The sequence below is a fragment of the Oncorhynchus mykiss genome, chromosome 19 (genome assembly GCF_013265735.2).
Source record: "Oncorhynchus mykiss isolate Arlee chromosome 19, USDA_OmykA_1.1, whole genome shotgun sequence".
Taxonomy (NCBI): Eukaryota; Metazoa; Chordata; class Actinopteri; order Salmoniformes; family Salmonidae; genus Oncorhynchus; species Oncorhynchus mykiss.
The window spans coordinates 57,824,553-57,849,136 of record NC_048583.1 but is presented as its reverse complement, the minus strand read 5'-3'; the positions used below and the strand labels follow the sequence as shown (position 1 = coordinate 57,849,136).

Genomic DNA, 24,584 nt, shown 5'->3' with positions numbered 1-24,584 from the left:
CGGCTGTCTGTCTGCATGGTCAGCACAAATGAATAGGAAAATCCTACGATAACGCTCTGACTCGATTTAGCGGAGGTCTGAATTGGGTAGGGCACTCACAATAACGCTTCGGCTCAATTTAGCGAAGGTCTGCCTGGGTGAGTGTGTAGCCTACGGTAACGCTTTGACCCGATTTGGCAAAGGTCTGTTTTGGTAGGTGAAAAATCCTGTATAATAACGCCTACTTGTGTTGGGGGAAGTGTATCCGGGAGGGGCTGAATTTGCAGGTCGTTTTAGGAAAAAACGTGAGTAAAAGTGTGAAAGTGGGTGTGAAAGTTGCCTGTCCTTGGTGGGGAGGGATTGCACAACCTTCCTGGGACGTCACTTAAGTGTGGCCTGGCAGGAAGGACACATTTGATCATGCACTAGGAGAGGGGAGTGTAAATGATACAGTGCCTTGCAAAAGGTATTCATCCTTGGCGTTTTTCCTATTTTGTTGCATTACAATCTGTAATTTAAATTGAATTTTATTTGGATTTCATGTAATGGATATACACAAAATAGTCCAAATTGGTGAAGTGAAATGAAAAAAAAAAAATGTTTCAAAAAATTCTAAAAAATACACAACAGAAAAGTGGTGCGTGCATATGTATTCACCCCTTTGTTAGGAAGCCTCTAAATAAGATCTGGTGCAACCAATTACCTTCAGAAGTCACGTAATTAGTTAAATAAAGTCCACCTGTGTGCAATCTAAGTGTCACATGATCTCAGTATATATCAACTTGTTCTGAAAGGCCACAGGGTCTCCAACACCACAAAGCAAGCAGCGCAAGCAAGCAAGCAAGCAGCGCAAGCAAGCAAGCAGCGCAAGCAAGCAAGCAGCGCAAGCAAGCAAGCAGCGCAAGCAAGCAAGCAGCGCAAGCAAGCAAGCAAGCAAGCAGCGCAAGCAAGCAAGCAAGCAAGCAAGCAGCACCATGAAGATCAAGGAGCTCTCCAAACAGGTCAGGGACAAAGTTGTGGAGAAGTATAGATCAGGGTTGGGTTATAAAAAAATATCAGAAAATTTGAACATCCCACAGAGCACCATTAAATCCATTATAAAAAATTGGAAAGAATATGGCACCACAACAAACCTGCCAAGAGAGGGCCACCCACCAAAACTCACAGACCAGGCAAGGAGGGCAGTAATCAGAGAGGCAATAAAGAGACCAAAGATAACACTGAAGGAGCTGCAAAGCTCCACAGTGGAGATTGGAGTATCTGTCCATAGGACAACTTTAAGCCGTACACTCCACAGAGCTGGGTTTTACAGAAGAGTGGCCAGAAAAAGCCATTTAAAGAAAAAAAATAAGCAAACACATTTGGTGTTCACCAAAAGGCATGTGTGGGGGACTCCCCAAACATATGGAAGAAGGTACTCTGGACAGATGAGACTAAAATTGAGCTTTTTTTTGTGAATGATTTTGGTAACGTGGGTTATCAATAATAGTGATATTTGAGGTGATTTACTAGAATAAGACATTAAGTCATCCGTATTCTCCAGTAATACATTTGCAGACATAGTATAGTATAGGTTCTAAGACAAGGTATAATTAGTGCCGTGACTAATGAATTATTATCCGGGGAAGTGGGTAGCCCAACCTTGGAAAATAGTTAATAGAAGGTGTGTATTATAGAAGGGAGGGGTAACAATGATTTAGCAAAGAGGTTACTAAACCTAAAATTAACTTTAAAATGTTTTAGTTAGTTTATGAACATTGTGGTGGTTGGCAAAACAATCAGAGACAACCACAGGGCCCTGTGAACCCATGGGCGGGGCCTAATCAGGGATACTAGGGATGCCCGGAGAATCCTACAGGGGAAGGTCAGCTGATCAAGAACCTATGCTGCAGGTTCAAAGAGAGAACAGAGGCACACCCACGATGACAGATACTGGAGCCACTTACACATGTGTAAGTCCAAATTATGCCTCTCATCTCCCAATGTCTGGAAAATATGCCAAAAATATAGGATTCTCAGGACAAACACAGCTAATTCCAATGACAGCTCCAGTTTGTCTAACAGCTGATGGTAGATCAACAATTCTCCCTATTATAGTGTCAGAACAAACTCTGATTAAGATAAGGGAAGAGATGTAGACTAGTGAAGGTAACAAAAGACAGTCAATTGGAAATTAAGAATTTTGAATTTGAATTGTTTGGCTTGATTAAGAATTGGCTGATGTATTTTCAGATTAATCTTAAAATAATAGATGTTTAATGAGTTTGAAGCTGTGGTTAGTGATAAAAATATAGTCATTGATAAGGAGGATTGGTGTAAACATAATGAGTATCTGAATGGTAATATGTTATTAGTGCCTTTTTATATAGCACTCTAACGATGCGATATTTTAGTCATTTGAAAATATGAGGTTTCAATACAAGGGTAAAGGATGAGTATAGGGATTAAGCATTGAGATTGTAAAAAAAGATTAGCTGCGGTTGAAAGCAAGGAGGTAGTGGGACATTTGAAGTAGAGGTATGAGAAACATTCTTTGACAATTTTTGATTATTGTGGCTTGGTTTCCATTACGTGGAGCAGTGTTCAGTAATACAAGTAGAATGAAATTAGTATTGACTGTCAAGCTGATTAGACAGCATCAACTTTTTGAAGGGTCTACATTTGTTAAATAACAGTTTTGTATTTTACTAACCTAATGCAACATGTTAAACTGAAAAGATTATTGGAAAGGGGTTTTCGGATTGTTTATTTTCAATTCAGTTTTAAAATGGGTATGCAGTAGGATGGAAACGTTTTGAAAGGTTTTTAAATGGTTTCTGAAGGTCAGGGGAAAAAAAGGGAGAGGAAATATTTTAATGGTGTCGAATGCCCTGTATCCTCACTTTCTGATGAGGCCTGATCAATCTCACTAGAAATGATCGAAACCGGTGGGATTTCATTAGAAAATGAATGAAAAACACCAGTTTCTATTCAAATTGCAACATTACTTTGAGATACTATTACTTCCTTAGGGACTTATAACAAATTGTCATTCTAAAGTTGATTAGTTATTCGAATCTGTTTATTTTTATTTAACATTATGTTTTTGAATCACATGTTCATAGGGAAAATGACCCGTTCCCTGGGGTCCTGGTCTTTGGGTAAATCTATAATATGTACTTTGTTCAGTCTGCATATAGAAGGGAAAATATATGTCAATAAGGGATGACAGTTACTCCAAATGGATTGTGATAAATGTATTGATGATTTTGTTTTTTGTTTTTGTTTCCATACAAATTTCACCAGATTGGGATTTATGGAGTGTGGGATTCTAGGAGGGGTTAGGGTGATAACTTCATGATCTGGTAACTCTTCCCGAGAGGTCGCCAGTAGAATAAAGGAGTTATCATAGACGGTGACGTCAGATTGTGTCTTAACGCATGGTTGGAATCATTTGACCACAGTGTGTGTAAACCTCAAACCCCTCTCTAACTGGCTGGAGAAAGAGCGACAAAGGCGAAGCAATACGACAGTGATTATATCACTTCTATCTGAGTCTACACACTGCCAACAGTTTGGAGTAAGTATGCACTGAGATACTGATCTTTCATTACCAGGCCACTTATGACGGGAAAACAGGGACAAAGGGGGGCTGTAATGAGAATAGTTATTACTGGCACTAAAAGGTTTTGTTTATAAATGTACATTTTAATAGGGATGATGTGTGCTAAGTTGAGAAGGTTGAATTTGAGTTAACTAAGGACTGTTATTCTGAATTTGGGTTGGATAATTCATTAAATGTTTTAGTTATGATTTGGATATAGCAAGAGAGAGTTGCTTTTGAACGGTGAGGGTTGGGGGCACTGTTTAAAAGTATTAGGCCTAGGGAAGCTCTGGAAACCTTATCTCTAAGTATCCTTTGATAGGGAGGTTGTTAGAACTTACTGGATAATAGCTTGGGTTAACTTGGTGACAGGGGGGCAGTATTGAGTAGCTTGGATGAATAAGGTGCCCAGAGTAAACTGCCTGCTACTCTGTCCCAGATGCTAATATATGCATATTATTAGTAGTATTGGATAGAAAACACTCTAAAGTTTCTAAAACTGTTTGAATGATGTCTGTGAGTATAACAGAACTCATATGGCAGGTGAAAACCTGAGACAAATTCAACCAGGAAGTGGGAAATCTGAGGTTTGTAGTTTAATTTAAGTGATTGCCTATCCAATATACTGTGTCTATGTGGCCAGCTTCCAGCAGATGTCAACAGTCTTTAGAACGTTGTTTGAAGCTTCTATTGTGGAAGGGGGTCGAATAAGAGCTGTTTCAACAAGTGGACTGGGCTGTGGCCAATCAGTTGTTTACTATGCGGTCACGCAGGCGCGCCGTTCCTTCTTTTTCCTCTGTAATAAATACGCTATTGTCCGGTTGGAATATTATTGAAGATTTATTATAAAAAGGATTGATTGTAAAGATCGTTTGACATGTTTCTACAAACTGTAATGGAACTCTTTTGACTTTTCGTCTGGATTTTGCGCTCGCGCATTGTGCCTTTGGAATAGTGAACTAAATGCGCGAACAAAACTGAGGTATTTGGAATATGGACGTAATCGAACAAAACAAACATTTATTGTGGAAGTGGGAGTCCTGGGAGTGCATTCTGACGAAGATCAGCAAAGGTAATTGAAGATTTATAATGCTATTTATGACTTTGTTTGACTCCACAACTTGGCGGGTAACTGTATGGCTTACTTTTGTGGCTGAACGCTGTTCTCAGATTATTGAATACTGTGCTTTTGCCGTAAAGCTTTTTTTTAAATCTGACAGCGGTTGCATTAAGAGCAAGTTTATCTTTAATTCTATGTAAAACATGTATCTTTCATCAAAGTTTATGATGAGTATTTCTGTTATTCGATGTGGCTCTCTGCAATTTCTCTGGATGTTTTGGAGGCATTTCTGAACATGGCGCCAATGTAAACTAAGGTTTTTGGATATAAATATGAACTTGATCATACAAAACATACATGTATTGTGTAACATTGAGTCCTGGGAGTGTCATCTGATGAAGATCGTCAAAGGTTAGTGATTAATTTTATCTATATTTCTGCTTTTTGTGACACCTCCCTTTGTTTGGAAAATGGCTGAATGATTTCTGTGACTAGTTGCTGACCTAATATGTTCTGCTTTCGCCGAAAAGCCTTTTTGAAATCAGACACTGTGGTTGGATTAACGAGAAGTGTATCTTTAATAGTGTAAAATACTTATATGGTTGAGGAATTTTAATTATGAGATTTCTGTTGTTTTGAATTTGGCGCCCTGCAATTTCACTGGCAGTTGGCGAGGTGGGACGCTAGCGTCCCGAACGATCCCAGAGAGGTTAACATAAAGGTTTTAGTTTTTTGTTTCTTTTGTTTTACTATGTCATCAGAATTTTTTGTTAACTTGTTGTCACGACTTTTTTGTTAACTTGTTGTCACGACTTCGACGTCACCGGCCTTCTAGCCATCGCCGATCCACTTTTCATTTTCCATTTGTTTTGTCTTTGTCACACCTGGTTTGCAATCTACCTCTCATCCATTTTAACAATTGTATCTCCAGTTTCTCATTCACATTGGTGAGTCAGGACCAAACATCTCCTTTCACATATAGTGTTAAAGCATGTGCATTTCTTAACCTCGGGCAAGGCCATCTCAGTTATGTAGAATATAAGAAAAATAATAAAACAATGAACTAAACATCATAAACCCTTATAATGTCAATCTCAATATGATACCTAAACATATTGCCCTCCCTCACTGACACCTCTCGGGCAACTATATTTGACATAAGTGAAAAACCTGTCAGAGGATTGAGGACAAAGCCTATGTCACATACATGTCTAGGGTGAAGAGATATTCAGAAGGTCTAACATAATTTATCATTCAGCAACTGTTACATTGAGTACATGGTTATATTCTGTTATACCCTGCTCCAGTTTCAACTGTTCTGCCTGAGGCTCTGGAATCCTGACCTGTTCACCGGATGTGCTACCTGTCCCAGACCTGCTGTTTTCAACTCTCTAGATACAGCAGGAGTGGTAGAGATATTCTTAATGATCGGCTATGAAAAGCCAACTGACATTTACTCCTGAGGTGCTGACTTGCTGCACGCTCGACAACTACTGTGATTATTATTATTTGACCATGCTGGTCATTTTTGAACATTTGAACATCTTGGCCATGTTCTGTTATAATCTCCACCCCGCACAACCAGAAGAGGACTGGCCACCCCACATAGCCTGGTTCCTCTCTAGGTTTCATCCTAGGTTTTGGCCATTCTAGGGAGTTTTTCCTAGCTACCGTGCTTCTACACCTGCATTGCTTGCTGTTTGGGGTTTTAGGCTGGGTTTCTGTACAGCACTTTGAGACATCAGCTGATGTACGAAGGGCTATATAAATAAAATTGATTTGATCTATGCATAGCCACTTTAATAACTCTACCTACATGTACATAATTACCTGTTACCCCGACACGGTTCCTCCCGCACATTGACACATTGACTCTGTACGGGTACCCCCTGTATATACCCCCCGCTATTGTTATTTACTGCTGCTCTTTAATGATTTGTTATTCTTCTCTCTTACTTTTTGGAGGGATTTTCTTAAAACTGCATTGTTGATTAAGGGCTTGTAAGTAAGCATTTCACTGTAAGATCTATGTCTGTTTTATTTGGCGCATGTGACAAATACATAACAAATAAATAAAAATGTATACACCTAAAATGTGGATGCGATCCGCCAACCCAATCTTAAAGAAGAATCCCCTCTGTCCATTAACCCATTCACCTTAGTTAGCTAGCTGGCTATTACGCTGCGTTCATAACCAAGTAGGAAGGTGGTATTTGCCACTTAAGACTGAGAGAAAAAACTGTCAAACGGGTCATTGATAGTGGACAACTCTGTTTATGGTAAGAACTAAAAACAAATTGTTGATACAAAATGGATTCTGCTCAACTTCCTTTTGATTTATAAAGTTAAAGCAGATCCGAATGTACTTTTTTATTAGCAAAACAATCACAATGCTTCTAAAGACGTTTTGACGGGATTTCCCAGTTCAAAACGTGGATGCACCCATATTGCATTTACGGCTACACACTTAGCATTAGCGAACATGAACCCGCAAGCTGGCTACGCGCTGAAGCCAGGCACAACAGCTCCATCACAGATACAGTCGAAAAATGAGCTATTGGTTAGTTATAAAAATCTTTGGCTCTATGGTTAGCCACAGTAGTTAGCTAGCTTTGTAACTCAACCAAGAAGCTGCATAGCAATATCTTCCTGTGTCTATAGCAGATATGCCACTACAACAGATATGTCACTAGTACCATGACGGGGGGATAATCGCAGTAGCTAACGCTACTTTACAATTCAGTGGTTCAGGAGAAAGTACAGTAAATGTATGTAGGTCATCAATTTTGTCCCGTTCCAAATGTGTGAAGCCTGTGCAGGAACCCATTGATCCACATCTTCGCAATAAAAGTTGTAATTATATCTCAAGCTCTTTACATTAGCGCACAACCTTTTTTGACAACTTTTATTTTGAAATCAGTCAGTCGGAACCAACACAATTCCGACAAGCACCGTCGACGTTTTAAACAGACTTACATTGTCGTTTACGCATTTCTCTTTATGTCCTTCTCATTCAAAGTAACTGGATTTTCTCTTTGACATGACAACAATATTATAACCTCTCTTATTACGGTAAATAAATTCACAGTGGAACTGAATAGATCAACTACTTGTTTGTGAGGGGATACATTTGCCCTGAACACTTCCCAGCCAACAAGCAGGCTGATGCAAGTGGAATGAGTTGATTTTACCGGCGTCATAGAATCTGAAAGGTGCGTGCATTTGAATTATTTTGAAACATTTGGAATATTTCAAAATCGAAACTATTTTGAATATTTCCTTTGATGTACTCGTGTTTATTTAAAAAAAAAACATCCTATCAAACCGAAAGCCACTGTCATGGCGTGGTAGAGTAGATTAGAACAACGTTATGGCAAACATATGGGCTAACCACCATGCTAAGCTAGCTTTAGCAGTGGAGATAGAGAGGTTATTGAATCACAACATATGCACCTTAAACCTTCCTTTCTGTTCAGGTGGCTTCATGGACCATAGGAAAAACTAGATATCTATTGCTGTTCATTGTGGAAATGATTTCAAACCACCCCTGACAGCAATGTGTGTTTTGTTGATTTGAAATACCCCATACATTAGGTAGCTAGTCATTTTAGTGGACAAACTACTGAACAAATTTCGGAGATTTTAGTTCTGAGTTAACCAAGATTAGCTAGTTACTTTCTCTAGCACAGGGAACTGAAAACCCTGGCCTTATCTTTACCATGCAAAATGTCATCTTATGACAAGACACACTAGATAGCTTGTTAACTAATGCAATGGCATGTGTGCTACTTGACGTCAACTACTGTATATGAAATTGTGTCACACAATCTTGTATCTCTTAGGTCCTGACCAAGTTGAAGATGACAGACTGTCTGGGAGACGGGGCTGGGGATATGACCCCAATGGACCTATATGAGAAACTAACATCACAAGGAGACACAGTCCGAACTCTGAAAACTGAAAAGGCTGCAAAAGTGAGCTTTTAGAATGATTTATTCCATTTATTTTTGCAGGATAAAATTGAGATGCACCATCTCGTTTTCAAGTGTCCCCCAAAAAATACAATACTTAGTAACAAGAATAATATGGCAATTACTAACGGTCCAATAATAACAATGATATACAAATAAAACGGCATAGAAAAGTTGTAAAACTAATAATAGGCCTACAACTAACAAACTACTGCTACAACTAATATAAAACTAAGTACCTATAACATATACATATTTACAAATATTTTCACATGGGGATGTTTTCTATTAGTTAAGAACACAACCAGTGTGTTCTTATGCTGTATCATGTCATAATAAGTGGCTAAGTGTTGTGCAATACAGTCCCGATACAACACTGGTCATATCGTCTTCGTATAGTGAATTATTCCATGATAATGATCCACCGTGATGTTATTGTATTACCTTTTATCTTATATTGTTTTTGGATTGCAGGCTGATATTGACGCTGCTGTACAGTTGCTGCTGAAGCTAAAAGTGGACTACAAGCAGGTAACAGGTCAGGACTACAAGACTGGATGTCCACCCTCAGAATGCGCTGTTTCACAAGACAACGGGCCAGCTGCAGATGGGGAGGACATGGTCGACCCCTGGAATGTCTCCACCACCAACGCCAAAGGAGTGGACTACGACAAGCTGATAGGTCAGAGGGGAAAGAAAGCATAATGTTAGATCTCTGGGCAGAATCCGAATTTATGCACAGCGCACGCTTCACTTGATAATTGTGTAAATCATGCATTGATGGAAGAATTGTCAGAGTTATGTATGAATCTTCAAGTTAGGAGTTGGGCCTCTCTGAAAATGAATGAGCCTTGTGAGAGCCTTGTGAGATATGTCAATATCTCACACGTTGCTGTAAACTTGCTTCAAACACATGGATGTTATCGAATGTCAAACTCTTAAAAAAAAAATAATAATTGTCAGAGCATAATTAATGGTATGGGTAGATTGTGTACTGACGTTTCTTTTCAGTGAGGTTTGGCAGTAGCAAGATTGACCAAGAGCTGGTGGACAGAATAGAGAGAGTCTCGGGACAGAAGGCACACCGGTTTTTACGCAGAGGAATCTTCTTCTCTCACAGGTCAGTTATGTTAGTCAGTTATTTGAATGTACTCTATAGAGGGTGGTCCATCTGCCCATCTGCCTTTATGTCTATCTGTCTGGGATTGAGCATGAGCAATTGATACCACGTAGTAAACATATAGTCTTAATCTGCTCTCATCTTGTCTTGGGGGCATTTTAGGGTGTTTCATATGCTGTAACTCTATGGTTTGTCTTTTTCCAGAGATATGCACCAGGTTCTGGACACGTATGAGAAGAACAAGTCTTTCTACCTCTACACGGGCAGAGGACCCTCCTCAGATGCCTTGCACATGGGCCACCTCATCCCTTTCATCTTTACAAAGTGAGTCTGTTGGTATACGTAGCCACGGTTGGGATCTATTCCATTTCCCTTCCAGTCAATTCAGAAAGTAAACCAAATTCAGAGTTTTTTCTGTGAAAAGCATAGAAGAGAATTGGACATCCAGTGTACTTCCTGAATTGACTGGAATTAAAATGGAATTGACCCCAACCCTGATTAGTATTAGTGAGATGGAGGGACTTGACACTATTAATAACCACCAAAAGTTCTCCCTACACTATGGTACATCCCTGACCTTTTGTCCCAGACCGGGAAACACTCTAGACCCTACCTACTGTATAACAAACTGCCTATAATAACAAATACAGTACTTTATAACACATTGCCAATAATAACAGATGCTGTATAAAACACTGCCTATAATAACAGATACTGTATAACACACTGCTTATAATAACAGATACTGTATAACACACTGCCTATAATAACAGATACTGTATAACACACTGCTTATAATAACAGATACTGTATAACACACTGCTTATAATAACAGATACTGTATAACACACTGCCTATAATAACAGATACTGTATAACACACTGCTTATAATAACAGATACTGTATAACACACTGCTTATAATAACAGATACTGTATAACACACTGCCTATAATAACAGATACTGTATAACACACTGCTTATAATAACAGATACTGTATAACACACTGCCTATAATAACAGATACTGTATAACACACTGCCTATAATAACAGATACTGTATAACACACTGCTTATAATAACAGATACTGTATAACACACTGCTTATAATAACAGATACTGTATAACACACTGCCTATAATAACAGATACTGTATAACACACTGCTTATAATAACAGATACTGTATAACACACTGCCTATAATAACAGATACTGTATAACACACTGCCTATAATAACAGATACTGTATAACACACTGCCTATAATAACAGATACTGTATAACACACTGCTTATAATAACAGATACTGTATAACACTGTCTATAATAACAGATACTGTATAACACACTGCTTATAATAACAGATGCTGTATAACACTGTCTATAATAACAGATACTGTATAACACACTGCTTATAATAACAGATGCTGTATAACACACTGCCTATAATAACAGATACTGTATAACACACTGCCTATAATAACAGATACTGTATAACACACTGCTTATAATAACAGATACTGTATAACACTGTCTATAATAACAGATACTGTATAACACACTGCTTATAATAACAGATGCTGTATAACACACTGCTTATAATAACAGATACTGTATAACACACTGCCTATAATAACAGATACTGTATAACACACTGCCTATAATAACAGATACTGTATAACACACTGCTTATAATAACAGATACTGTATAACACACTGCTTATAATAACAGATACTGTATAACACACTGCCTATAATAACAGATACTGTATAACACACTGCCTATAATAACAGATACTGTATAACACACTGCTTATAATAACAGATACTGCATAACACTGTCTATAATAACATACTGTATAAAACACTGCCTATAATAACAGATACTGTAAAACACTGCTTATAATAACAGATACTGTATAACACTGTCTATAATAACATACTGTATAAAACACTGCCTATAATAACAGATACTGTAAAACACTGCTTATAATAACAGATACTGTATAACACTGTCTATAATAACATACTGTATAAAACACTGTCTATAATAACACACTGTGTAAAACACTGACTATAATAACAGATAACCTAAACCCCAGCGCTTCAAGTCAGGTTTGTAGAAGAAAGGTCTACTTTAGACTGACTTCGTGATTTAAGGTCGATCGAATGGCAGTGGATTCAGATCAGAGTTGAGAGTAAAGGGTTTTTGCTCCACCTGTTCCCAGATGGCTGCAGGACACGTTTGACATCCCGCTGGTGATCCAGCTGACGGATGATGAGAAGTACCTGTGGAAGGACCTGTCCCTGGAGGACTGTCACCGTTACACTATGGAGAACGCCAAGGACATCATCGCCTGCGGCTTCGACATCAACAAGACCTTCATCTTCTCTGACCTGGACTACATGGGGTACGTAACTAAATCACAGACCCCTGATCAAGGATCAGATCCCCTCCGGCTATCTAATGCTATTCATTATGATCTAAAAGGCTGATCCTAGATTGACTGATGCTTTGTGGATATGGGCCCTGGGTCTCATATACCTAAGAGGTGCAGGGACTCTACTGTGTGTTTTAGAACTATTAAATATTAGTGGTTTCAGAATTCCCTCATCATGCTCTTTGAGCATTTATACATCATGGGAGTACTAAACAATAGTTATTTAAAATATATATATATATATATACTGCTCAAAAAAATAAAGGGAACACTTAAACAACACAATGTAACTCCAAGTCAATCGTACTTCTGTGAAATCAAACTGTCCACTTAGGAAGCAACACTGATTGACAATAAATTTCACATGCTGTTGTGCAAATGGAATAGACAACAGGTGGAAATTATAGGCAATTAGCAAGACACCCCCAATAAAGGAGTGGTTCTCCAGGTGGTGACCACAGACCACTTCTCAGTTCCTTTGCTTCCTGGCTGATGTTTTGGTCACTTTTGAATGCTGGCGGTGCTTTCACTCTAGTGGTAGCATGAGACGGAGTCTACAACCCACACAAGTGGCTCAGGTAGTGCAGCTCATCCAGGATGGCACATCAATGCGAGCTGTGGCAAGAAGGTTTGCTGTGTCTGTCAGCGTAGTGTCCAGAGCATGGAGGCGCTACCAGGAGACAGGCCAGTACATCAGGAGACGCTGAGGAGGCCGTAGGAGGGCAACAACCCAGCAGCAGGACAGCTACCTCCGCCTTTGTGCAAGGAGGAGCAGGATGAGCACTGCCAGAGCCCTGCAAAATGACCTCCAGCAGGCCACAAATGTGCATGTGTCTGTTAAAACGGTCAGAAACAGACTCCATGAGCGTGGTATGAGGGCCAGACGTCCACAGGTGGGGGTTGTGCTTACAGCCCAACACCGTGCTGGACTTTTGGCATTTGCCAGAGAACACCAAGATTGGCAAATTCGCCACTGGCGCCCTGTGCTCTTCACAGATGAAAGCAGGTTCACACTGAACATGTGACAAGAGTCTGGAGACGCAGTGGAGAACGTTCTGCTGCCTGCAACATCCTCCAGCATGACTGGTTTGGCGGTGGGTCAGTCATGGTGTGGGGTGGCATTTCTTTGGGGAGCCGCACATACCTCCTTGTGCTCGCCAGACGTAGCCTGACTGCCATTAGGTACCGAGATGAGATCCTCAGACCCCTTGTGAGACCATATACTGGTGCGGTTGGCCCTGGGTTCCTCCTAATGCAAGATAATGCTAGACCTCATGTGGCTGGAGTGTGTCAGCAGTTCCTGCAAGAGGAAGGCATTGATGCTATGGACTTGCCCGCCCGTTCCCCAGACCTGAATCCAATTGAGCACATCTGGGACATCATGTCTCGCTCCATCCACCAACAGACTGTCCAGGAGTTGGCGGATGCTTTAGTCCAGGTCTGGGAGGAGATCCCTCAGGAGACCATCCGCCACCTCATCAGGAGCATGCCCAGGCGTTGTAGGGAAGTCATACAGGCACGTGGAGGCCACACACACTACTGAGCCTCATTTTGACTTGTTTTAAGGACATTACATCAACGTTGGATCAGCCTGTAGTGTGGTTTTCCACGTAAATTTTGAGTGTGACTCCAAATCCAGACCTCCATGGGTTGATACATTTGATTTCCATTGATCATTTTTGTGATTTTGTTGTCAGCATATTCAACTACAAAAAGAAAAAAAGTATTTAATAAGAATATTTCATTAATTCAGATCTAGGATGTGTTATTTGAGTGTTCCCTTTATTTTTTTGAGCATTGTATATATATTAATCCCATGTCTGTTCACTGATCTCCCAGAAGGTGGTGCTATAGTGCAGTCAATATTTAGATAGTAGGCTACATTGCTCTCAACCTTTCACTCATGAGCCTTCTGTCATCATAATTCTGATGAGACTGGGAGATACTAAAGTCTGATGGTTATCCTTCAATTAGAAGTAGCTCACAGTGACAAATACTTTACCTATTTAAAGTGCATCTGATTCCTACTAGTGGTAATTATTTTTATATATAAATTCAGCAAATAAAGAAACGTCCTCTCACTGTCAACTATGTTTATTTTCAGCAAACTTAACGTGTAAATATTTGTATGAACATAACAAGATTTAACAACAGACATAAACTGAACAAGTTCCACAGTCATGTGACTGACAGAAATGTTATGTGTCCCTGAACAAAGAGGGAGGGGGGGGGGATCAAATTCAAAAGTAACAGTCAGTATCTGGTGTGGCCACCAGCTGCACTAAGTACTGCAGTGCATCTCCTCCTCATGGACTGCGCCAGATTTGCTAGTTCTTGCTGTGAGATGTTACCCCACTCTTCCACCAAGGCACCTGCAGGTTCCCGGACATTTGTGGGGGGAATGGCCCTAGCCCTCACCCTCTGATCCAACAGGTCCCAGACGTGCTCAATGGGATTGAGATCCGGGCTCTTCGCTGGCCATGGCAGAAGACTGACATTCCTGTCTTGCAGGAAATCACACACCGAACTAGCAGTATGGGGGAGGAGGGAGGAGGATGTCTTCCCTGTAACACACAGCATTGAGATTGCCTGCAATAACAAGAAACTCAGTCCGATGATGCTGTGACACACCGCCCCAGACCATGATGGACCCTCCACCTCCAAATTGATCCCGCTCCAGAGTACATGCCTCGGTGTAACACTCGTTCCTTCAACGATAAATGCGAAGGACGATCAGCTGTCCGTCCTGTCTCCCTGTAGCGCTGTCTTATGCGTCTCACAGTACGGACATTGCCATTTATTGCCCTGGCCACATCTGCAGTCCTCATGCCTCCTTGCAGCATGTCTAAGGCACGTTCAGGCAGATGAGCAGGGACCATGGGCTTCTTTCTTTTGGTGTTTTTCAGAGTCAGTAGAAAGGCCTCTTTAGTGTCCTAAGTTTTCATAACTGTGACCTTAATTGCCTACCGTCTGTAAGCTGTTAGTGTCTTAACGACCGTTCCACAGGTGCATGTTCATTAATTGTTTATGGTTCATTGAACAAGCATGGGAAACAGTGTTTAAACCCTTTACAATGAAGATCTGTGAAGTTATTTGGATTTTTATGAATTATCTTTGAAAGACAGAGTCCCGAAAAGGGGACATTTCTTTTTTTGCTCAGTTTATATATATTTTTTACCCTTTATTTAACTAGGCAAGTCAGTTAAGAACAAATTCTTATTCATAATGAGGTTGGCATGTCAGCTATGTTGTCTTTTTTGCTGATTGTTTTGTCTCTACAGGGCGTCCCCAGACTTCTACAGGAATGTGGTGAAAGTACAGAAGCATGTGACTTTCAACCAGGTCAAAGGCATCTTTGGATTTGGCGACAGTGACTGCATCGGTAAGAGAGACGACTTGTAGGAATTGAGTCAACACCTGTTGAGGAATTATACAAATGCCGGGATTTCACTTTCATTATGAATAAGCACTTTCTGAGTAGCATTAGTGTTGCTACAATGTGATCAGGGTCATATTCACTAGAAACCTAAAGCGGGGAAAAAACTAACTCAAACAAAGCGGGACTAACTGTCCAATAAGAAACACTAATTTTCTGATGCAAAACGTTGTTTTACTATGGTGTGCACTAATGAATACAGCCCAGGTGAATGCTTTTTAAAAGCTAAGTATTCCTCCCTCTCTCACCCATCCCAGGAAAGATTGCCTTCCCCGCCATCCAGGCCGCTCCGTCGTTCAGTAGCTCTTTCCCTCAGATCTTCAAGGGCAGAAAAGATGTCCAGTGTCTCATTCCCTGTGCCATAGACCAGGTCAGTCAAGCATCACAGCGCAACCAGGACATACTGTCTGCTAACCTGTAACAACCAGGACACACTGTCTGCTAACCTGTAACAACCAGGACACACTGTCTGCTAACCTGTAACAACCAGGACACACTGTCTGCTAACCTGTAACAACCAGGACATACTGTCTGCTAACCCTAACCTTTAACAACTAGGACACACTGTCTGCTAACCTGTAACAACCAGGACACACTGTCTGCTAACCTGTAACAACCAGGACACACTGTCTGCTAACCTGTAACAACCAGGACACACTGTCTGCTAACCTTTAACAACCAGGACACACTGTCTGCTAACCCTAACCTTTAACAACCAGGACATACTGACTGCTAACCTGTAACACCCAGGACATACTGACTGCTAACCTGTAACACCCAGGACATACTATCTGCTAACCTGTAACACCCAGGACATACTATCTGCTAACCTGTAACAGCTAGGACACTGTCTGCTAACCTGTAACAACCAGGACACACTGTCTGCTAAAGATTTAACAGTTAATTTTAGAAATTGGATGCTTTGACTGATCATCTACACTACTCTGACTAGTGGCAACTGATTAACCTCAACCTCTCTTCCTACAGACTATGCTTGTGACTTTATTTTCATTTAGCCAGAATAAAATCCTGCAAGGTTAAAATCAGAAGGATCTGAGTAGCAGGGTCCGACAGCATGTCACTGAGAGAGTAAAGAACTATAAAGTTCAGTCTGATATGTTTAAGTTCATTGGGACTCAATGTAGCGTTACATCTAGAGCACTATAACGGTTTTTATAACGATATATTCATCCTCTACCCCTTAAGGACCCTTACTTCCGGATGACCCGGGATGTGGCCCCCAGGATCGGCTACCCCAAGCCTGCCCTGTTGCACTCTACCTTCTTTCCAGCGCTGCAGGGTGCCCAGACCAAGATGTCCGCCAGTGACGCCAACTCCTCCATCTTCCTCACAGACACGCCCAAGCAGATCAAAAATAAGGTGACACTGAAGCTTTCTAATACCCTGTTGCCCACTCGAACTATACTGGCTCGGGTATTTTATTTTTACCTCGTCCTTTCTATCAATAGTGAATGCTTAACCAGATTGGCACAGTACAGCCCAGCTTAGTAGACTAAATACAGTACATTTAATTTATTACTTCCACATGGCAGTCAAATACAGTCACCTGAAATGGAAATCATATTACATTTGATCGATTGATAAGAGAATGGTTTACAGGAAACAAGAGGGGGAAAAACTGTAATTCATGTTCGAGTTGTCATTTTTGCTGTCATCACCTAGGTGAACAAGCACGCCTTCTCCGGAGGGAAAGACACGGTAGAGGAGCACAGGAAATATGGCGGCAACCCCGATGTGGACGTGTCCTTTATGTACCTGACCTTCTTCCTGGAGGACGACGAGCAGCTGGAGAAAATCCGACAGGTGGGGGGGGGGGGGGGGGGGGGGGGGGGGGAGCGTGCTGCCTGGACAAATGCCAGAGAACCCAATGAACTTGGACTGGAACAATAGACAGACATGGATCAACCTTTTTACAGTATTGCTGTCAAGGTTTAGAATCTGGTGTTATATTGACAGCCACACTGTCCTACATTTTGAAGTGTGTGTATTTATTGTACCTAGCTACATAGCCCTACATTTGAATTGGTGTTTTTAACCCAAACAACCATACTATTGATGACTACCCTAACAGTTGAAAAATAATCTGAAATAACCTTATAGGAAATAAGCAAACTAAGTTTTCTATTTGGTATTAAAACTCTTGTACGCGGCGGGACATTTGACTGTGCCAGACAAAATTGTGCCAGTCTGTTTTCTAAAAATCTCCCCAAATGAACACTGATGCTTTGTGTGTGTCAGTCTTATCCGAATGATTAACTGTCTAGATTTCTAGCCTGGTCACTCTCCAATGATGTGCTGTAGCCATCTATTCTATTGATGTCATGTCATGCCATGTTTGGCCTGGCAAAAGCACAAACAGACTGGACCACCAGGCTAATGATTTCCAGGAAATAAAGTTCTATGCTGTATTGTGTCATAAGTATAATAATCCCACTCATTGCTGTGTTGTATCTCTGTCTCCAGGACTACGCCAGTGGAGCCCTGCTAACCGGTGAGCTGAAGAAGCGTCTGATAGAGACCCTGCAGCCAATGATCACATCCCATCAGGAGAGACGCAAGCAGGTCACAGAAGAGACCGTCAAGCAGTTCATGACCCCGAGACCTCTAAATTACAGTTTCTAGCCCGTGCGTAGCCAGTTTTATTCATGTGCTAAGTCCTGACACAATGTTGGAGGTCGTTCAGGTCAAAACTCAGCAGAGGAGTGTTCAGCAGAGCACAACGTTGTGGAACGTTCAGATATAAATATCTTTTGTAGAATAGATATGCCTCTGACATGTAGAATAAAGGAATCGTTTCTATTCATGATATTTCTATCTGCAACGTTCCACAACCTCCTACTGGATGTGTCCCAGGTCTCATCACATGCGCCATACTAGAAACATGAAACTTAAATGTGTCAACGACATATCCCCATGCTGGGCAGTTTGTGTCTAATGATTAACCAACTATGATATGGCTTCACATCAAACTTACCAAGCATTGACAAAGGAAGTCTTATTTTAGTTTGTGCTAACAGCAATACCATTGGATGAATAAAATAATGTCTGTCTTGTGAATCTTTATTCATTCATTAAATATATTTTATTTTTTCACTTTACACTGCTGAAATGTTTGTGCGTGTTAAAACTCCCTTATACGTTTCACTCACAGCAAAATCAGATGCGATACTTGGAAGTTTTGTTTTTTCTCAAACACCAAATCACAAGTACAGGATCATCAGTACATGTGGTATACAGAGAATGACTTGCAGTATTTTGAGAACTGGGAGTTTACCAGTACCATTGAAAATACTGTCCAAGTCAAGGACAAATAATTGATACTGCTTGGCTACAGTAACAAAGCAAAGTTGATAAATTCCTAGCCACAGCTCACTTTCATACTGAAGGTGAGGTGAAAGCCTGTGGCAGAAGTTAATCAATTCCTAAAGACCGACCACCAGTATACTGCAGTTTGCTGGGTGGTGGCCCTACTTCAAAGACGCTTGTTTCCGAGCTGCCGATAGGAGCGATATGAACAGTGGGATAATTATTTGGGCAGGATCAACAAGTAACTTTCATTAATACAGTATTCAGGAAAAACTTCATATTTTCTAAGACACGTTGTCCATCAGCTTCAGTTGTAGCCATTGAAATCAAGTGATCGTGCGGTGTAAAATACACCCCTGTTATGTTCTAAGGGCAGTGAGGGAATGCTGTGTAAAAAGTAGGTAAGTCAAAATGATGACGTTTCTGTAGTACTATTAGGTCCTATTTCTAAACAATCAGAACTCTACCATAAAACTTTTAGCTTAGTATTCATTTTCAATTCATATTTTCCCTTGAAATACAGAAATATTTCAAATAAATCTTACTGGGGAAATGTAGTGCAGTATGGCACTACATAAAAATCACATAGCAACTGAGGCAATGGTGAATAATGATACAACATAAACAACGGATTGGGTGTTATTCTAGTCATGGAAAATGGCATGAGAAACAATTAAAATAGAATCCCATCACCCAAGTCTTCAAAGCCAAGGTTGGATTCATTAGTGCAGCCCGTGTCCAAATTTGTTCTCGGACCAGTAGTTCCTCCCTATTTCAGTCCATTCGGCACCTAATGAACAACCCAAGCCTTTAAATTCAAGTTTTCGGTCGGAGGAGGCGCACAACCACCTCGTACATGGCGAACACGGACATGTTGACAGGGAAGGCCCGTATGCAATTGAGGCTCAGGCCTTTGAAGAGAACACCCGGCCCCTCAGTGCGTATGCTCTGTGCGATGCAGTGGAAGAAACCTGTGTATCTCCTCTTGCCCATACCGTCCACCTGCAGACGGGATTTGATCACGTCCATGGGTGTCCCTATGCACCAGCCACACATCCCTGACAGTCCACCAGCAAGCAGAACCACATTCCACTCTGGGGGGGGGGGGGGAAGAGACACCAAATAATCAACACTAAATTATCCTGGATCATGATGACCAATTGCAAAAGCAGCCATGTACACTTAAGAGGACAGAAGCATACGAGATACAGAAGCATACGCTTTGGAAGATTCTTACAGAGTGAAGCTGTGTGTTTACCTGGCTGGGTGTTCCCATGTGCTGTGTGTTTACCTGGCTGGGTGTACCCAGGTGCTGTGTGTTTACCTGGCTGGGTGTTCCCATGTGCTGTGTGTTTACCTGGCTGGGTGTACCCAGGTGCTGTGTGTTTACCTGGCTGGGTGTACCCGGGTGCTGTGTGTTTACCTGGCTGGGTGTTCCCAGGTGCTGTGTGTTTACCTGGCTGGGTGTTCTCAGGTACTATGTGTTTACCTGGCTGGGTGTTCTCGGGTACCATGTGTTTACCTGGCTGGGTGTTCTCGGGTACCATGTGTTTACCTGGCTGGGTGTTCCCAGGTGCTGTGTGTTTACCTGGCTGGGTGTTCCCAGGTGCTGTGTGTTTACCTGGCTGGGTGTTCCCAGGTGGTGTGTTTACCTGGCTGGGTGTTCCCAGGTGGTGTGTGTTTACCTGGCTGGGTGTTCTCCGGTGCTGTGTGTTTACCTGGCTGGGTGTTCCCAGGTGCTGTGTGTTTACCTGGCTGGGTGTTCCCAGGTGCTGTGTGTTTACCTGGCTGGGTGTTCCCAGGTACTGTGTGTTTACCTGGCTGGGTGTTCCCAGGTGCTGTGTGTTTACCTGGCTGGGTGTTCCCAGGTGCTGTGTGTTTACCTGGCTGGGTGTTCCCAGGTGCTGTGTGTTTACCTGGCTGGGTGTTCCCAGGTGCTGTGTGTTTACCTGGCTGGGTGTTCCCAGGTACTACGTGTTTACCTGGCTGGGTGTTCTCAGGTGGAGATAGCTGCTCACAGATAACGTGGTAAATAGTGAAGTAGGTGGCAAAAGAGGGGCCGTCTCGCAGGGCGAGGGCACCAGCTCCCTTGTACAGCCCGAGGAAGCCCTCTTCACGAGCGATGGTCAGCAGACAGTGCATTGGGCCGCGATACTTGGGTTGCTGAGCGTCCAAGCCTTGGTGTACCGTCTGACACTGCATCCGTACTTTTACTATGTCAGCTGGTGCCATTACAGATACCTTAAAGAGGACAAGGGAGAGAGTACTCAAAGGTGTTGTGGTATGATGTCATCAGGGTCGTGTTTCAGCCCATTTGGTTCCTAGTGAATATGATCCAGTTTTGCTTAGGGGAACTTATTTTTTTAGTTCCCCTAATTAAATTGACTGAAACTTACCAATATTGGCCATGCCAAGCAACCATCTCATGTAACGTTGCAACAGTATAGACTAATATACTAGTTATAAGTAGACTACCTGGGCAACACCTCCTGACAACCCGGACAAGAAGAAGTCCACTTTGGCTGGCAGAAAATCCAAACCTGTGGAGGTGGATCGTAGTTGATGTAAACACTGCAGGACATTCCTGTAGACGCCAAACACTACAGAGGAGCTGATGGACACAGTGGTGACTGGCATGGACATGCCCCTGTAGAATCCATTCACCTGTGGAAGAGACACAGCTTTCAGCCCCAAGTCCAAACTACAGCGCTTCATATGGGGGTTTTAACATGTCACTTAGACACTCACCCCTTCTTTCTTCCATGTAGTATGAATACATTGCCAAACTCCTGTGAATCTCCTTTGTGTCTGTATTCTCACCTGCAAAAAGGTAATTGAGTCAAAAGTTAAGTTTGATAATTGCACACTGTTAAACATTAGTGAAATAAGCACAGACAACTAATGAAGCTCGCTCACATAAAAATATACTTACCTTCACTGTGTCCAAAGGATACCCCACAGCCACTCCAAAGGCTCCTGAAGGAACAAGTCATATTCATCACATTATGTAACGAATTCACTGAAAATGTTTTAACCTATTTCACATTATAAGCTGGCCTATAGCCTCGCTTGCCTGTGTAGTTGCATGCTGCCAAATTTCCCAGCAATACAACTATGATAAGTTAAATTATTTAGATGGTTTAAAAAAAAAAGACAAAAACACATTACAGTAACGTTATTTAGCTCACCTCCAACGGAACCAGCAACGAAATCTGCCAAATGCATATTTTCCTCCTTGGGGGGGTCAACTCAATTCATTTAGATGGCTGCCTGCTAAGCTAGTTAGCCAAGCTATGATGTTTTTCTAGATAACACGAGTCACGACCTTCAATTTTGATCTAAATATCATTTAATATTATTCTCCTCAACGATTCACTGTCAGGTGAATTAGGTATACATCGCATCAGAAAATGTTTACTAAAGCTTTCTACATAGAGATCTAACGTGACCATAGACGACCTACACAGCTATGGTAGCTAGCTACTGTCAAACATCAAAATGCTACACCGGCATTGTGTCACATTGAATTATGACTCGTTGTGCAACAAACAGTCTGAGCCAATTTCTGGGTTTGAGTAAACATCACCGAGCTGTAACGGGCATATTGAGTTAATTGGAAAATATAAATGTAGTATATTATTTAAACATAAAGAATAATTTTGTATGAATTAGAGATTGTTTGTAGATCCATATATATTTTTTATGTTACCTTCATTTTCCCAGGTCTCTTTTCAGGGATTCTGGTAAAAACGAGACAATACTTGTCCGTCAAACTTGAGCTTACAAATTACATTTAGGGGAATTTTACGAGGGAAAGATACGTTTTTGGAATTTTCTAAATACTTTCAATGTGATTAATTTCCATGTCGAGTCTTTGTCTGGAAATGCCCTGTCAGGAGCAAAGGATCCCAATTTCAAACTCTCCAAAAAAGTGTTTACAAAAAAAAAATGTAATCATGGATATTAACTAAAAAGGGATCTCATGTAGTTTCTTGCAATAGCCCTCTGTGACTTTAAATAATATTTATCTCAAAACTGTGATTCCTAATGTGTCGAGGCACATATCTGGGGAATGGTAACAAAGAATGTGTGCAGCATTAAAGTTCGCCAAGAACACAGTGGCCTCCATCATTCTTGAATGGAAGAAGTTTGAAACCACCAAGACTCTCTCTAGAGCTGGCCACTGGCCAAACTGAGCAATCGGGGGAGAAAGGCCTTGGTCAGGGAGGTGATCAAGAACACGATGGTCACTCTGACAGAGCTCCAGAGTTCCTCTGTGGAGATGGGAGAACTTTCCAGAAGGATTACCATCTCTACAGCACTCCAACAATTAGGCCTTAATGATAGAGTGGCCAGATGAAAGCCACTCCTCAGTAAAAAGCACATGACCACACATTTGGAATTTGCCAAAAGGCACCTAAAGACTCTCAGACCATGAGAAACAAGATTCTCTGGTCTGATGAAACCAAGATTCAACTCTTTGGCCTGAATGCCAAGTGTCACGTCTGGAGGAAACCTGGCACCATCCCTACGGTGAAGTATGGTGGTGGCAGCATCATGCTGTGGGGATGTTTTTCAGTGGTAGGGACAGGAAGACCATTCAGGATTGAGGTAAAGATGAACGGAGCAATGTACAGAGAGATCCCTGATGAAAACCTACTCCAGTGAGCTCAGGACCTCAGACTGGGGTGAAGGTTCATCATCCAACAGGACAACGACACTAAGCACACAGCCAAGACAATGCAGGAGTGGCTTCGGGACAAGCCTCTGAATGTCCTTGAGTGGCCCAGCCAGAGACGAGACTTACACCCAATCGAACATCTCCAGAGACCTGAAAATAGCTGCACAACAACACTCCCCATCCAACCTGACAGAGCTTGAGAGGGTCTGCAGAGGAAAATGAGAGATTCTCCCCAAATACAGGTGTGCCAAGCTTGTAGCATCTTACCCAAAGAGATTCAAGGCTGCAAAAAGTGCTTCAACAAAGTACTGAGTAAAGGGTCTGAAAACTTAAGTATATGTGATATTTCAGCTTTTTTTTCCCTATAAATTAGCAAAAATGTCAAAGACACTGTTTTTGCTTTGTCATTATGGGTTATTGTGTGTAAATTGATGAGGAAGAAAGGTTTTTAATCAATTTGAGAATAATGAAAAAGTCAAAGGGTCTGAATACTTTCCGAATGCACTGTACACAGTACCAGTCAAAAGTTTGGACACAGTACCAGTCAAAAGTTTGGACACAGTACCAGTCAAAAGTTTGGACACAGTACCAGTCAAAAGTTTGGACACAGCCACTCATTCAAGTTTAATTATTTAAAAAAAAAAACTATTTTCTGCATTGTAGAATAATAGTGAATACATACAACTATGAAATAACACATATGGAGTCATTTAGTAACCAAAAAAGTGTTAAACAAATCAAGATATATTATATATTTGAGATACTTCAAAGTAGCCCACCGTTGTCTTGATGACAGCTTTGCACACTTGCCAATTTTGTTCTGTCTTTCTGGTGGATTCAAATGAAATGCTCAACCAACTTTCTATGGCTTGTTTAAAAAAAAATATTTTGGAGATTATTTGATTTTCAAATAACCGAAAGTGAGAGGTTGTAATCTGAATACAGGGGAAAAGGCCATTCTTGAACATGGGGTGCTAGAGAACCAGTTCG

At 41.3% G+C, this 24,584-nt stretch overlaps 2 protein-coding genes across 8 annotated transcripts; one reads left to right on the top strand and one right to left on the bottom strand.

Moving 5' to 3' along the window:
- Positions 1-918: 918 nt before the first annotated feature.
- On the top strand, positions 919-18,705 carry wars1 (tryptophanyl-tRNA synthetase 1). 4 transcript variants are annotated; one of them, XM_036955162.1, is made up of 11 exons: positions 919-980; positions 8,465-8,596; positions 9,068-9,275; positions 9,605-9,713; positions 9,918-10,037; positions 11,938-12,120; positions 15,432-15,532; positions 15,844-15,956; positions 16,793-16,966; positions 17,270-17,410; positions 18,071-18,705. In XM_036955162.1, exons 1-11 carry the CDS (start codon positions 954-956, stop codon positions 18,227-18,229), a joined length of 1,467 nt encoding a protein of 488 aa, XP_036811057.1. In that variant the 5' UTR covers positions 919-953; the 3' UTR covers positions 18,230-18,705. The 4 variants fall into 4 exon arrangements, with proteins under 4 accessions (XP_036811057.1, XP_036811056.1, XP_036811059.1 ...); XM_036955161.1 differs by lacking the exon at positions 919-980 and adding an exon at positions 1,887-1,931; XM_036955164.1 differs by lacking the exon at positions 919-980 and adding an exon at positions 6,819-6,901.
- Positions 18,652-22,461, bottom strand: slc25a47b (solute carrier family 25 member 47b). Of its 4 annotated transcripts, none has more exons than XM_036955167.1 (6): positions 22,102-22,455; positions 21,846-21,889; positions 21,662-21,733; positions 21,389-21,577; positions 20,896-21,154; positions 18,652-20,007 (listed from the first exon to the last, which is right to left on the bottom strand). In XM_036955167.1, exons 1-6 carry the CDS (start codon positions 22,136-22,138, stop codon positions 19,730-19,732), a joined length of 879 nt encoding a protein of 292 aa, XP_036811062.1. In that variant the 5' UTR covers positions 22,139-22,455; the 3' UTR covers positions 18,652-19,729. The 4 variants fall into 4 exon arrangements, 2 of the variants coding, with proteins under 2 accessions (XP_036811062.1, XP_036811061.1); XR_005037806.1 differs by having other exon boundaries at positions 19,868-20,007; positions 20,370-21,154; positions 22,102-22,461; XR_005037805.1 differs by lacking the exon at positions 18,652-20,007 and adding an exon at positions 20,016-20,171 and having other exon boundaries at positions 20,238-21,154; positions 22,102-22,461.
- Positions 22,462-24,584: the final 2,123 nt, after the last annotated feature.